The sequence below is a fragment of the Aedes aegypti genome, chromosome 2 (assembly GCF_002204515.2).
Source record: "Aedes aegypti strain LVP_AGWG chromosome 2, AaegL5.0 Primary Assembly, whole genome shotgun sequence".
Taxonomy (NCBI): domain Eukaryota; kingdom Metazoa; phylum Arthropoda; class Insecta; order Diptera; family Culicidae; genus Aedes; species Aedes aegypti.
The window spans coordinates 129504274-129520411 of record NC_035108.1 but is presented as its reverse complement, the minus strand read 5'-3'; the positions used below and the strand labels follow the sequence as shown (position 1 = coordinate 129520411).

At 35.6% G+C, this 16138-nt stretch overlaps 1 protein-coding gene and 1 long non-coding RNA gene across 2 annotated transcripts; one reads left to right on the top strand and one right to left on the bottom strand.

The window, feature by feature from the left end:
- Window positions 1–227: 227 nt before the first annotated feature.
- Window positions 228–8223, top strand: LOC110676021. Its single transcript, XR_002500005.1, has 2 exons — window positions 228–323; window positions 8086–8223. It is a non-coding gene; the product is annotated as an uncharacterized LOC110676021 (long non-coding RNA).
- LOC5568745 (glycerol-3-phosphate phosphatase) lies at window positions 8040–9619 on the bottom strand. Its single transcript, XM_001658074.2, has 3 exons — window positions 8955–9619; window positions 8502–8884; window positions 8040–8431 (listed from the first exon to the last, which is right to left on the bottom strand). The coding sequence occupies exons 1-3, from the start codon at window positions 9351–9353 to the stop codon at window positions 8257–8259; spliced, it is 957 nt and encodes a 318-aa protein (XP_001658124.1). The 5' UTR covers window positions 9354–9619; the 3' UTR covers window positions 8040–8256.
- Between the last annotated feature and the right edge of the window lie 6519 nt (window positions 9620–16138).

Genomic DNA, 16138 nt, shown 5'->3' with positions numbered 1-16138 from the left:
TTTTGCGTACGAGATCGATCTATTGAATCGATCGCCAAAATTTTAGGCACACTCGTTCTCCGTTGATTCTGAGTGAACACGTGTTGCGGTACCTAATCTACCTCTACAGAGTGCCAGTGCAGTCTACATTGCTGCTATGCAAAATAGGCAACTGGTACTTTTCCACGCTGCTGCTATGAACGCTCTTGGAGGTATTGTTCTTTCGTGTGGACCGGTCGGATGGGCAACAATACAACAAACCCGGAGAAGCGCTTTCGCCGCATGACAGATTTCGCATGGCATGGAACCGTGGAATTTTCCCAATACTGGTCGGGTAGAGAGAGGTAAGCGGGATAAGCCTTCAACGACGGCGAATAGAATCCTCCTAAAAGGATAAAAGGGATGATGTATGGAAAATTTTAATAGAGACGTTTTTGTGAGAAAGAAACAATTTGATAGTAATACCAAATGTCGGTTAGTCAAACAAGTCTAAGTTATTCCGGAGTAGGTTTAAATGACTGGGACAAGATAATATTTTTTATATTTTTTCAAATATTTTAAATATACTCTTCTTTACTAAGAGTTTGTTTAAACTGTCAAAAAAATAGTTTAATAGTTTTATATTATGATAATATTTCATCGTGATAACTTGCACGTTCACACTTATCAGCCGTTTCAACTTGTCTCTTACAAAGAACAGTGCATAACGATTTAGTCAAAATCTAATCAAAAGTTTGAAATTACACTTTGAAATGCATTTTAATGTTAATTTACTTATCTCAGCTGAAGTATGTTCTATTTTATATGAATGTTCGTTTGAAAAAAAAAAAAAAGTTTTCAAAGGTTATTTACCCACATGAAAATACCAGTCTTCCAAACTAACCAAATATTACAAATCGGATGTTGTGTTTTTTATTCCAAGATAGTTCGACTGAGATCAAAACACGTCTCAATCTTCTGGAATTTGTTGAACATTTGTATGGTGAACGATTTTACAAACTTTTCAGATCATTTTCTACTTTTTACAGATGGGACTGACTTGCGAATAACGGCAGTTTAGGATATTTCAAATGCAGCTTGTAATAATTTTTTTGATCAAATAACCTTTGTTCAAATACCTTTAAGAAAATCAATTCTTATTCGGCATAGGCCTCATTTTATTGCTTCGATAAAATGTAGTCAGTGAAAATGATGTTTATCAAATTGTTTTAACGTGATGAGTTTATATACAATGTAAATGTTTTACCTGTATTTTTGTTTAAATTGTATTTGAATTTGCTGGAGAACAATTGATGAAATGTCAAGTCCTAAAAAATAACTTATTTTTCTCCCGACATCACAAAATTTCAATTATTCAGGTATTTTAAAAGATATAAAAATATCAGATGTTAGATTTAGGTAAATACCTAAACTTTTGGAAAGGCATTACATGTACATTTTGATATTATACATTTCTTAACGTTCTTCCTGCTGAGACCGGCCCACCATTTAAGCTTGGTCATTCAAAGTGCTCAAACTTATGCTTGTTCAAATGCTCCTGTCGAGTAAATAAAGAAACAGAATTCGTATGGTCAAATTGATAGATCCCTCGGTAGTTATAGTCAAAACCGTTTTTGAGTTTTTTCTATTTGATAATTTCACCTTAAGATGTAGATGAATCGAACCCAAACTTCAAATTTTCAAGAGCACGGATCTGGAGAACCAAATCACCACCAGCTAGTAACCAATCTATTAAGTTTTCAGCTCAAACGGATGTTTGGTTCATTCTCCAGATCCATGTTCTTGAACATTTGAAGTTTGGCTTCGATTCGTCTTCACTTTAACTACCATATCTCTGAAATTCCTTAGACAACCAATTCACAATAACATGTTTTTAGGAAGAAACAACGTAGAATCTTAAGTTGCAAAAATAACAATTTGTGGTAGCCATATCAAGTTTGGATTTTTTCAGAACTTCAATTTTCATGCTATTCGCATTTATCTGTTTCAAATTTTTATTATTGCAAACAAAGCTCCTTTGTTTTCTTTTTTCCAAAACTATGTTATTGTGAGGGGAATGTCTGAGAAATTTCTGAGTTATAGCAGTTAAACTGAGCCAAGAACGATCAAAAATGAAGGTGTCCTCAATAATCCATCAATATGACTATTCGTATGCAGTTTCTAGTTTATCATTCAAATAACTAAATTCGATATTGCCATGTTATTCGAAGATCTCTTATTTCAATCAAAACTGTAACAAGTAGGGGGAGATCCCCCAGTACCGGACACTTAAGCCACTAAATTCATAATTCGAAAACTATTGATTTTATGGGCTCGTGTTACCCATCTATGATAAATATTATCATTTTTATGGTGTACAAAAATAAATTTGAAAATATAAATATGAATTTTGACAATGCATTTTGATAATGTATTTAAGTACCGAATTGATCGATCTTGAAAGGTGGCACCCAATACCGGACACGATCTGGAAATGCCTCGAATTCTGCAAATTTGAACATCATTGAATGTGTACACTATCGGAATAGTTTAGTTTATAATTAACAATTCAATGCATTAGCAACATTTACAAGAATAATTTGAGTTTTTCTGAGATGCCTATCAAAAACCTCTTCCATATATGATGAAAAATAGCACATTTTACGATGTTGTTCTGAATGTTCATTCTTCTTAACTTTATTGCATATTTGATACCATGATCGACGGAACCCATGAAAAATGAAAGTATTTTGAGACACTGACGCAATAATTACAAAGATATCATATAACAAATCAAGCTGTCCGAAACTGAGGGACAGGAGGTGCTTAACGAAAATTGTAATTTGTCCATATTTAGTTTAATTATGGTACGCAATACATTCATACTATCAAATTAGGATTATGTTCAATCATGCTTGCGTGATCCAAAGTATTTTTTCATATTCAAAATAATTACTAAATAGGCTCAAAATCAAGAGAATACGTCAACTTTTTAAAGATTTTCAAACTTTTCTACTTTTTTAAAAAGGCATGCATATTTCAAGGATGTGTTACTCTACGCAAACATCAGTCTACATAATAGCTTTCTTTTTTACTAATACACCATCTTGATTGAACCATGATTTCTCAATGTTTCGGCTTTGTCCGGTATTGGCTGCTGTCCGACACTGGGGGATCTCCCCCTCATTAAGCGATTCAACACTATCTGGAACGCAACATTCGAATCTTTTTGGTCAGATTATAAGCTTTGTAATCATCGGACGACTGCAGTAGGATAAGAACAAAAGTCTCATATGAGCATTTGTAATTCCAACGTGTTAAGTTTTGGAGGATTAGTTGATCAAAGACACTTGAGGGAAATATATGCAACTCTTCATGAAAGATAAATTATTATTAGTTTGCTCTGGAGTCGAAAGCCTTGATTTGTAAATAAAATATATTCTATTAGATTTTCCAGAACAATTTAAGAATTTTGGAAACTCAACATTGAAACCTTGTTATAATTTATCTTTTTTGATGAACTTGCTACATGCAAAAAGACTTTGAAGTTATTCTATAATAAATAAACAAAATTTACCAAGCGTTTGGATGAGTTTTTGAAAACTTCATTTAAACAAACTCCCAACCAATCAAATGTAAATTAGTTTTTTGCTGATTATCCTATAGTCATTTAATCTAACAAAAAAAAAATCTTCTCAAGAAACTAAGACAAACTATCCAGTACATCTGAGACAGTTTTAATATTTTTTTCATAATTTAAAGTTTCATAATTTTTAAAGTTTTTTTTTCATAATTTCAACACATGATTTCAATGTTTTGTAAACATTAAGCTTGTTGTTCGATCCATTTCCTGTACTCGGCCTGAACGATCTCAAGTTGGAAATTGTTTAAGACAAGCATAACACGTCGGTTCTGAATAGGTCAATTGAGTTTTGTTGCAAGTTGTTCGTAGCTTACTTACTTTATTACATATTTATTATGCTTCAATGTCAACATTTAATTATTAAATATGATTAAAATATGCACAGTGACATTTTGATCTACACAACGATAGCTCATCTCGAAGTAAAATTTGCAAAGGGCGATTAAAAAACAATTTCCATGTTAACTTCAAATACATTTTAAAATTATTCTTGAGCACCAAAATTTTTGAAAACATAGTTTGAGATTATTTTTTAACATAGATCGTTTATGTACAAAACTATATAAGCCTAAAAAACCATGTGAATATTAATTTGTGTTAGATTGGTCATTATTTCAGACTATCTAATTCTCGAGATTTTTGGGGCCCTGAATATTTAGATACAGTGAAAGCTCCATGAGTCGATATTGAAGGCACCATCGGCTCATGGAAATATCGAGTCATGGAACAGCAATCCTTTGGAAAGCTGCTTCTAGGGACCATCATAGTAACCATGATATTTTGTTTTTAGTATGGTTCCATGAGTCGATATCGAGTCATGGAACATCGACTCATGGAGGTATCACTGTAGGTTTTAAGATCGAAGCCAAACTTCAAATTTTCAAGTGCACAAATCTAGAGAAGCAAACATCCGTTTAAGCTGAAAACGTAATTGATTGGTCCCAAGCTGGTGGTGAACAATCGATTAAGTTTTCAGCTCAAACGGGTGTTTGGTTCTCCAGATGTGTGCTCTTGAAAATTTGAAGTTTGGCTTCGATTCTCTTTTACCTTAAGCTAATAACTTGATCCGAATATGTAAATCCAAAACACGTATATTAACTGATCGAGTAAGCCCCTACACATTGCCAATTCAGAACCCTTACAAATCTGACTTTTTCCTCTGCTGTTTTACATGTTAGTTTGATGAAATCCGAATCAAAAATGAATGATTGGTAAGAGAATTTCTCACCATGATTTTGGGACCCCTAGTAATCCGGGGCCTGGTGCGGAACACACCTACCGCACCCCCCTAGCAACGCTACTGAGTGGGCCGATCTCAGCGAGAATCACACAAATATAAAGACTTGTTTCTGATCATTTTCAAATCAACCACTGCTTTTAACCAGTCATCCAGAAATAACGTGACTTGTGCTATACTGCCCATAACTGCAAAACAGTCACATTCGACATTTTTGACGATTTCGAGTTAATACCATGGAACATCATCAAATCATCAATACTTTCGACTAACTTAATAAAATCTGTGAGATTGTTCTAGAAAATTCGGAAAAAATACCAAGTTGTTTTGTCACATTGCTTAATATAACCGCATAACAGTCACATTGAGATTATACATGGGCCTCGTAATGTTGTGACAAAGAAATGTCTATCAGAATTATTTTCTGGCTATTCACCCAATATGTGAGATGAGCTGTACAAAATTTTAGCTTCATATAAGCATTGTTGATTTCTTGGTAATTTTTTGAAATTTTGGGGCCTTCCAATACTGACGAGAAATTCATACTTGGTACTCCATTTACTCAGTGCCTACTTTTGTCGAATGTTACAAATATGCAGTTATGGGCAGTATACTAGTCTAAGAAATAATACGCTATACAAACAAAAAATGTAAAATAAAATGCTGGAAATTGAAAATCTTCTCTTGATGGTAGAAAATTAGATATTATTTTATATGCGTTAGTCTCGAAATGGCGTCACCATAAGGTGTATCCATACTTTCTATATACTCTCTCACTGAAGTTATTATTTTCGTAATCTGAAGATAATTTAATGTAATCTCAATGACTGAAATGTTAAAAATATTTTTATTATTCTAAAGAAAAGTATTTTTTTTATTAGAGTAGTGTTTGATTCTTCGACCATGATGCTTGCTCCTGTGGGGGCGGGCGATGAGGGCTGGATCGAACATGTCGCGTATCGTAGTGGAAACGTGCTATTATAGGCACCGCGCTCTTGCGTGGGCGAGCGATGAACACTTGTTCGGCGTACATTTTTTTTTGTTCAGAGAGACTTTACCCAGAAGGGGCATTCGTTTCTAATTCGGCGTACAATGCGATTATTGTATTATTACGCGAATCCGGTTAGGCGTGATTCTATCATGGATCGTATCACAAAAAATGGTGACTCCCAGATCTCTACCTTACCCACTAACCCAATATCCTTTCCCTAACAACCGTGGAGATGCAGAGGTGATCTCAGTCTCTAGTAACAGCGGTAGTCACAATAACATTTCTTCCCTTCCCCGATGACCATAATTGCCGGTGCCGTTATTGACTTTTAAAATTTGAGCTCTCGATTTGTGCACAGGTAAGCTAATCCCAAGCCCCATTCATAAAATCTCTGTGCAACTTCGACTGTTCTGGTCAATCACGGAGTAGCAACTACGAATTGTATGGTCATCTATGCTTATGCTTCTTCATCTTTCTGGCGTTCCAACTGGGACAGAGCCTGCTTCTCAGCTTAGTGTTCTTATGAGCACTTCCACAGTTATCAACTGAGAGCTTTCTGTGCCAATTGACCATTTTTGCATGTGTATATCGTGTGGCAGGTACGAAGATACTCTATGCCCAGGGAAGTCGAGAAAATTTCCTTAACGAAAAGATCCTCGACTGGTGGGATTCGAACCCACGACCCTCAGCATGGTCATGCTGAATAGCTGCGCGTTTACCCCTACGGCTATCTGGGCCACTGCTTATGCTTCTGCTACACTCTTAAAAATAATGAAAATCACATGATTGAATGACACATGATGTAAGTAATCAAATGACGTAAAAATGGGTTCTGAAAGATGTATTGAAAGAAAAATGTAATTTTACATGATGAACGACATGAAAACGATGCCGCTATGATTGACATTTCCCGAATCAGACACCATCGTACTTAAAATGTGACACAAATTCACGTCATTTGGCTCGCTTCTTTTATGTGCATCCAAAAGACGTACAATCGCATGATTTTTTTCGGAGTGTGTAGACAATTATTCTTTTTTGATCATTTTAGATATCAGAATGTCAGAAAAGGGTGGAAGCAAGGAGTTCTTAAAAGCTTCCTGAAAAAGATGAGTAGATGTCGCGTAAAGATTTCCAACGGATTTTTTGGAATTCTGAATTTGTGGAAGTAAAATTTCGTAAACGATTCTGACGTTGAACCAAGAACTGATCTGCTAAATGAAATCCTGGTGATATTCCCGATAAAATTATTACTAATATATTGGGACCTGAGTCTTGATAAAATGTACTGAGCACCAACCAAAAATCATCGTTAATTTCTACATGCTTGGACAATACAAATAGTTTGCATTGATATGATTTACCACCGTTAATTAGCTTTTCTTTGCGAAAAGCATATAGGGGAATTAGGGGCATAATAGACACGCTAAGCAAATGTTCATTTTAAGACCATAAAATGACAATATTTTTAATTTACCCCCGACTAGTTTTTAAGTTTGATGTTAGTACGACCGGCTGCATTCATTCATGGTAATAAAAATCATATCATATGTCCGACAAACGAGATAGAAAATTGGATCGAAAACAATTCTGGTAAAAAGGTATCGGGGCAAAATGAACACTTGCGTGAAATTTAGTGATTCTAAAATATTAAATGACTGTCAAACGTTCCGATATGTAAAAGGGCTCTCCCTCAATCATAATAGCTAAAAATAATGTTTCTGGGTTCGTTACTTTCCTCAAAAATTAGATTCTCCCACCGCCTTCCTTATATGCCATTTTGAAACTGAGAAAAACTTGAAGTCAAATTAACTTTTATACCGTCAAACATTTCAAATGCAATACAGATTTCAAGCAGTGTTTGAAGTTTTGATGAAGTATGCATATTCTCAGAGATTGAGGGGGAACTCAAGGAAATTTCCATTACGAAAAGATCCTGGACCGACCGGGAATCGAACCCAGACACCTTCAGCATGGCTTTGCTTTGTAGCCGGGAACTCTAATCACTCGGCAAAGGAAGGCTCCGCTATTACAGCTATTACATTTGAAACATATCGCAGCCAACAGTACCCAACGGATGTGCTTCTGGCATAACTATGCTTCAAATGATGAGACTACATAAGTTTTCGAATTCATTATGTTAACGTTGCAATCTGACAACAATTTGCAGTGATATTTCTCATTAAACAATTAAAGTAGTTGAACTGTGATTATGATTTCAAATAGTGTTTATTTTTGATATCTTTTTTTTTACAGAATTATAAACTACGTACTTGATAGATAATACTGATGACTCGGTGACTGAGTGAACGTAGAAATTACTCATTTAACTATTATAATAGAAGGTAAGAGGCATTTATCACATTCAATTACATTGAATTGCTCAAACCTAAATACTACTATGATTCACTATCATATATCACAATCTTATTCAGAAATATCACGATAAAGCTGAATGAAATCTGCAAAGCTGTCTGCGTAGAAATCGGGTAATTCTTCGGGCTTGTTGTGAGCCTTCAACATCTCCAACGTAGTTCCGCCACTTAACAGTAGTAGCTTTTGGAATCCACAGCGCGATCCGAATCCCATATCTTGCATGAGCCTGTTTGAAGTAAATTTGAATTCAACGATTAGTAAACGAATAACTCATCCCACAATATAGTAATGCTTACATGTCTCCGATGAACAACGTTTTCTTCGGTTGTGTTACGTTAAACTGTTCCAAAACGAACTGCGCCAGGGCTTGGCCAGGTTTTCCGAGAACCAAAGCCTCACGACCTGTAGCTCGTTCCAACATTTCCAGGAAGTATCCGGGTCCAATCACATCTCGGCCATCGCTTCCCAGAGGTACGATATAGTCAGTAGCGCCGGCTAGGAGCAAACAATCGGGATTTCGCTGCAGATAGCATTTGGCGCGCATCAGGTGAGCCAACGAAACGTTGCAATCCATATCCATCACAACGGCGCCAACTTTAGGACTGTCGGTTTCTTCAAAGTATTCCGTGAACACTCGAACGGAATCGGCTGCCCTGTCGTCGGAGAACTGTTCCGTAGGCTGCAAATTTGAAAAGGGATTGCTTATTAAAAATTGTTCGATTAAATTATTTATTTGTTCTTGGACTTACCCCATCTAAAACCACGTATCCTTCATTGCGCAAGTAATCTTTGAAGACCTCTGTTGCAATGCAGTAGACCGCATCTTGCATGTTGATTGCCTTCAGATATCGAACCGTTGTCAACGCCGGGTGGACAATTTCCAGCTCATGGGAAGGTATCCCAAGTTTGAGAAACTTCTGCTTGTACTCCTCCATGGTGCGCATGCCGTTATTGGAGATGAACGCCAGCTTCTTGCCTTTCTGCTTCAGCAGTTTCAATGCCTTGTCCACGTTGGGAATCGGACCAGTAAAGTGCCAAACGACTCCGTCGCAGTCGGACATGATGGTATCGAACGATTGCGAGAATTCACGCTTCTCCTCCTTGGACAGGTCCAAGATGTGACGGATTTGTCCTTTTGGGTACTTCATGATGATTGGTCTTAAGTAGATCGAAATGAATTACGATGAACGTAGAACAAATTTTAAATTGCTTAGAGCGAACGCAGTCAACCTGTTTATCCGAAATCAAGTTTGGAACTGATGAACCGTCCGACCGGGAGCGCCTTTATAATAGAGCTGTTAGCTACCCGAGTTCGTTCCGTAAAATTCCATCGAGGTGCTCTTGCCTGCCTACTTGAACTGGTGGCATGGCCATGTGCGCATTGAGGTCTTCTTTACTAATACATTCAAAGAACCGTTCCAGGGAGGACCCTCGGGACCAAAATTTTCCGTTGTTACAGGTAAGCCAGGAATCGGTCGGAAGATTTAAGGATGAAGCGTAAAGGATACGTAAAGCGGAAAGAAATCAATTGATATCTAAAGGAATGTTTTCTTGCGTACAATATATTGTACGACGAACTGAACTTATGTTTCGTAAACCATATTGTAAACAAGCATTTGATTACCATATATTTTGTCGAATAAGTAAAATCAAATTGAGCAATAATGAACACTTCGATTGAAACATGTTACATATTATTTACATCAGTAGTCCAGATTATCCAATATATACTAACCACTTATCATGCCAATAGAAGATTGCAATGCTTTTTGCTTTAATTATTGATGATTTGAACTGACATTTGATCCAATGTTTCAGCAATGGATGTTCTATGTAATTCAATAATTTCAATTCATTTCAATAGTACCTATTAAGGAACATGTTCAATTTTTTTTTGTATCTTTTGCTGTTAAAAAGAAATATTCCAGAGTTTTTCTGGCCACTTCTAGAAGCTAGATATGTGTACCAGTAAACTGACAGAAAAACATTAGAATCCATTAACCCCTCAACCGGCAGCTTCATATTTTACCTCTAAAAATATTCAAAGCGCGATAACTATTTTGTTTCTAAATATTTTGCACCAATTTTTCACAAGCTTTTAAAAAAACTCTTCTAGTTTTAGATGCGTCAATATTGATAATTGGTCATCTGCATCCGGAGATATTCCAAAATTCCTTGGGGGACCGACGCCTAGCCATAACCCACGTAAATATCTCAGCCTGCACATTTTTTATCGTATTCGCATATTCACTCCTTGGAATGATACATTATTGCGAGTATGTAGTGAAAAGCTTGGTGCAGCCGTCTTTGAGTAATGAGCTTTTGTGTTTCTGGTACCACTCTGGCTGGACAAATAAAGATCTTGAAAACTATAAAAAACCTCATAGAGTAATTTTCAGATTTCTCCAAGAATACTGAACCGGTTTGTATGATTTTTTCAGAGTAGCTCCTAACTACCTAGCATTGTATAGTACACATTTTATTTTATTTTATTTTTTTGATAAATTGACCAAACATAAAATGGCCGCCAAAGACATTTCATATGGAGAATGTCGGTCCCCCAAGGAACATCGGAATATCATCAAAACTAGATCACCAATGACCAATATCGCCACGGATTCTCAAACTAGAAGAGCTTTTTGAGATCTTGTGAAAAAATGGTGCAAAAATATAGAGAAACAAAAAAGTTTTGAATATTTTGTTAGCGGTTTTAGTATTTTTGCTTTCACTCAGGCCTATACGGGTTAATTATTGATAATCAGAATTGATATTGATCGAGTGTATCGAGCGTATCGGCATTGGATGATTTATGTAATTCAATAGTTTCAATTCAATTCAATAGTATTAAGAATCATATTCAAATATTTTGCTGTTAAAGAATGGATGTATTTGTTAAATTTGAATCGTATAGGCCTGTGTGAAAGAAAAAAATTAAAACTCTCTCCACTTAGCGAATTTTAACGGACATCAATTATATATAGTATAGTTTCCAAACTTGCCAAAAGAGCTCGGGAACGCCAATGTGGCCGGAGTTATACCGATGACTTACTGGGTCAGGTTGGGTAAAAAGATTGCTGTGTTTTTGTGCCCCTGGAGATAGACAAATTTCAAGTCACATTTAGTGTCCGGAATCGGCTATAATGTGGCACTATATCAAACATTTTTTTAGAAAAATGCATTAGTGTGAACTTTTTGAGAAACGATTGGACAACCATGTTTCATGCGTTTGAATGATCCTACAAAAAACCATTTTAGGGTTCTGCGGAAAGCCTCGAAATGGTCATACAATTTTGATAGCAGAATAATAAGGGCGATACAAATTTCTTATTCACGTGCTAAAGACGTGCAAGAAGGAGAATTCTATGTAGGGGAACTGGGGATAATATGCCCATAGGGGGCAAAACGCGCCACCCTCGATTTGGACGAACGATGTGTTTTAGAATGTTTTTTTTCTATCCTAGATCATAGAAAATGGATAAAAATGCTTCTATTAATATATTTTTATGTGTTTTTCTCAAAAATGTCGTTAAAAACGTATAAAAACGTTTTTTGCTGTTTTAGTTGCAATTATTATACTATTATTGAACAATAACATCTGAACAAACGCCCGGATGTATGCAACCTATAAACAAGCATGATTGTGTGCGTACGTTTACAGAACGGCTAACGCTGGACTGAAGCGGGGCATTTTACCCCGCAAAACAATACATATGCAGTTAAGCAAGCATTTTTTAAACATTAATTTATAAACCCTAGAAAAGCTAAAATGGATAGCTGTTTCTACTATTTGAAAAAAAACATGTTTGTTTATCCGACCATAAACAATAAAGAACATAAAATAATGTTTTTTACATCTAAAATCGCTGTTTTCCTTAACGTGGGCAAACTACTCCCAGTCCCCCTAATAGAAGTCAATGAGTCAATTACATTCTGAAATTAAATACCGCTGAGTAAGTGAATACAGAAAAAAACAATGATTAACTTCATTGTTATGTTCAGCTAACGTGAATAATGCAATTCCAATTTATTTTTGTGGATAACAAATGGGTAGTCCCATTCATGCTGATTCAGCAGGACATGATTTTCAGCTTTTTTCGACCAAAATTGTTCAATAAATCCGGCGAATTTAGCGCAGTTTTCCGAAAATACATGAAATATCCTGATTTTCTCAACTGATCAGATGGTATCTCTACGAGGGATCAAAATACTTCAAATCGTTATTTGTTATGATTTTTCTGATTTTCAAGTATTGAGCTAGGGGGTGCGGACTCAAAGATTTAGGTTATTCAAATTGAACACAATCTTTTCCACGAGTGCTAACCGTTGTGTGTTTGCTTGTCTCGTAGGAAACCACATTCAAAATGCACACTTAAAATACTTCACACAAAGCTCCATCAGTTCAATGCAGGAAAAAAAAACCCAATGAATAGACTTAATCAGAAAGTTCCTGGCCGTATTAGAAACGTATTTTGAGCAGTTGTACAAGATTTATGCATAATTTGGACCAAACACAACAATTCTTTAACAGTTGGCGGTGTTTGTGTTACATAAATTGAACAACATTTTTTAGCATGTTGAAATCACGACCGTACATTTCTACGTGTACCATGATCATTTTTATGAAAATTTTAGTTTGCCAGCAGCCTGGCTGCTTGTTGATTTTCTGTTCGCATCCCCTAGGTATTGAGTATGAGGGACTTTGCGCCAAATGAGCAGGCCGTGACAACAAGGTGTGGTCAGCCTATTACGATAAAAACATTGCGGCGTTTATTTTAAATCCACATCCAGCGTCGGCGGTAACGCGCAGATAATATGTGCGCAATGTCAAAATTGAAATAGGCTTTGATTTTTTCGTTCTTCAAGGACGAGAACATGTCAAAATAGCTAAATCTGAAACATTTGGTGATTTTTATGATCACTGCTTCTCAGATTCTTAGATTAGGTGTTTTCTATCTCCATGCTTCTTAGAAGTTTGATGTCTTTGACAAAGTGTTTTAGAATCTTTTTTACTAAATTTTGATGCTTCCGGATATGATGTAGATGATCTGTAACTGAACTAGATCGGTTTTATCTTTTGATAGGGGCGTCCTAAAAAAAACTTTCTTTTGCAAAGTTATCCATTAATGCCTTTTTGACTCTTCTTCCAAAGACACTTATGCTCTATCACTGAAGTAGATGGCGCTGTATGACACTTCATTAAAAACACCCAAACATTGATGTTGACCAACTTTGTTCAAAACATTGTATAAAAACTATATTCTCATGATGTTTTAAAAACAAAACAAAGTAAATTTATAACATTTACTCGCAAAATTATAAAACTGAATGGTTTTTTCAGTGAAAATTGTCCAAAAACTCTACAAAATACTCAATAACTCATATGGTGACAGCTAAATTTTTTGACTACGACTAGTCAAGAACATAAGCTTCATTGTCACAGAAAAGTGGAGCACTGTTGGGCTTTTTTGTTTGATTTTTTTTTCACAATACGTAAGTTTAAGTTTTATTATTACGCGTTGCAAGAAAAATTTTGATTCCAGGAAAGTTCAGAGTTGTTGATCCCTAAATTTTCCATCAAAATCATCAAAGTCACCGTTGATTAAGAAATGACATAATTTTGTTTATGCTGTATCAACTGTCACAAAAAATCTGATGACTTGAACGGGTTCCTTGATGAAAAACTTTACTAAATTGATCGAGTCAGTAATCCCTATGCATGGGAGGCTGATAGGTATCATCCAGATGATAATAACACGCACATGGACATCTGCAGTAACTGGGAAATTAAGAATACCGCGTAACCGCGTAGCATATATGGTACATAGTACTTCTGCATTTACTCCTACGTTATAAATGTAAATATCGTAATAATAAAAACATTCAACCAGTTTTAATCTCACAAGCTAGCTACGGAAAACTGTGAAGACCGCCTTATTCCAAACCCACGGTTGAGCCATATGTAAGGACGCACTTTAACTATCGTTATGTTGAAAATCTATCATGTCAACGAATTAAAACATGTTCATAACTGCAATGCTCCACATGTGTATCAACACCGTTCGATTTTAATTATGAAAATAGGGTTGTGACTAATAAAAAGTATGTTATTCATTTGAAATAAACTGAATATGTTTATTTTTTTTTCAAACTCAAGCCATTTTTTTAAACTGATTATTTTCTAGATCCAAAAGTAGATTAAATGATAAAACGCCCATTCGAAATCACATGTTGAAATAACAGTTTGTTTAGAATTTTAGATTGTTTCATTAAAAAAGCCCTACGTGGCCCACCTTTTTTTCTTCGTGACAATGACTAGTCTTGACCTGGGAGGGAGGCACCGATACTACACACGAAATATGACACAACACTTTTCCAAATTGCAAGATAACTCCCGCTCACCAACGACAATCAAGGCAGGCTTGGGGAAAATCGCTAGTTTTCTTTTATTGTGTACCTTCGATCTTTCTGGACAAACTTGGAAAAAGGGCCATAGTTTTATGTGCACTCAATTTTAATGATGATTGGAAAACAGTATAAAGATGCGTGTTTCATTACTTTATATTCAATCAAATTAAAAGGTACTATCGTGGCATTGCTTTTGGGTGTTGTAGGAATTGATTTTCAACCGACTGTTGTCAACTTTGTTGGAATGCAAACATTTGTTTTGATCAATTACGCGCTTTTATCAAGTTTGTCCATTCTTCAAGATCTGGGCTCACAGTGACGGTTCGTGACAGCAAAATCTCGGCTCACTATGACGTACATAAATTTTGTATCGGTTTCTCCCTCCCAGGTCTTGACTAGTCTTAAAAAAACTTTGCTGCCGCTACATGAGTATTTGAGGATTTTGTAATTAATTGTTTTTGGACTTTTTCAACTAAAAAGGTAATTGTTAAGTTTTTGGAAATTGATGATAAAATATTTTCATACATTTTTTGTGCGAAAAAAAAATATTAAGAGGAATTTTGTGGGTGTTCTATTCTAATTCTATCCTAAGTGCTTGCGCAGCCAATATTGAAAAGCATCCGGGAAATACTGAAATTTCTTACAGTTTTATTTTTCTTATCAGCATTAATATTTGTAGCATATCAATGATTTGATACAAATATTAAAATGGCCAGGCCCACTGTGTAGACTTGGGGTTTGAAGGTAATTCAAAAATTTTCGGCGATTAGATTATTCACGAATGAATAATACAATAGACAGAAAATTTTGAAATATTGTAAGGGAAGAAATGGGGACAACCGTAACAACCGTTCCATTTTGGGAGATAGGCAAAATCGTTGGGAGTGGCGTTGCTAAGAAAGTTAATGCGCACTCCATTGTTGTTTGTCCTATTCCTAGAATGGGACACAGGTATTTCTCCCGTATGTCCTGGCTCTGAAGCTTGGGCTTAAGCGCCCTTACTCGCTCTCTGAAACGAAAAGAAAAGTTACTCTGATACCCCTCCCTTAATCCAGCAATTTATGTATGTAAATAGAAAAAGAATCAAAACGAACAGACGCGAAAACGCCACAAATCTTCAAAAAGGCATTTTGGACCACTTTCCCCTATTTTTTTGAAATGTTAATAAAACTTCAAATAATAATAATTGAAACCAGAACAATCTCACTAAGTTGATCGAAGGCCACGGTGGAGCTATCATCGCCATGTAAGCTTCCATCTACTGCGCTTCGATCCCCTTTCACTCATGCCAGAAAACACTCACGATCGATCACACGTCGGGTGCACATTAATTCCACTTTTGCCAATACACAACAATTTATGCACTAATGTAGCCTTTTTAGCTACTGATTTTTATTTCATAAAATTTTACTGTGCAAAGCTTTGTTTTGGAATTTTTTTTTTCATAACACAAGCTAAATTACAAAAAATTGCATAACGTGAAACAGAGGTAAACGTGACAGGTTAAGAGAAATTTAGTGGGTGTTGT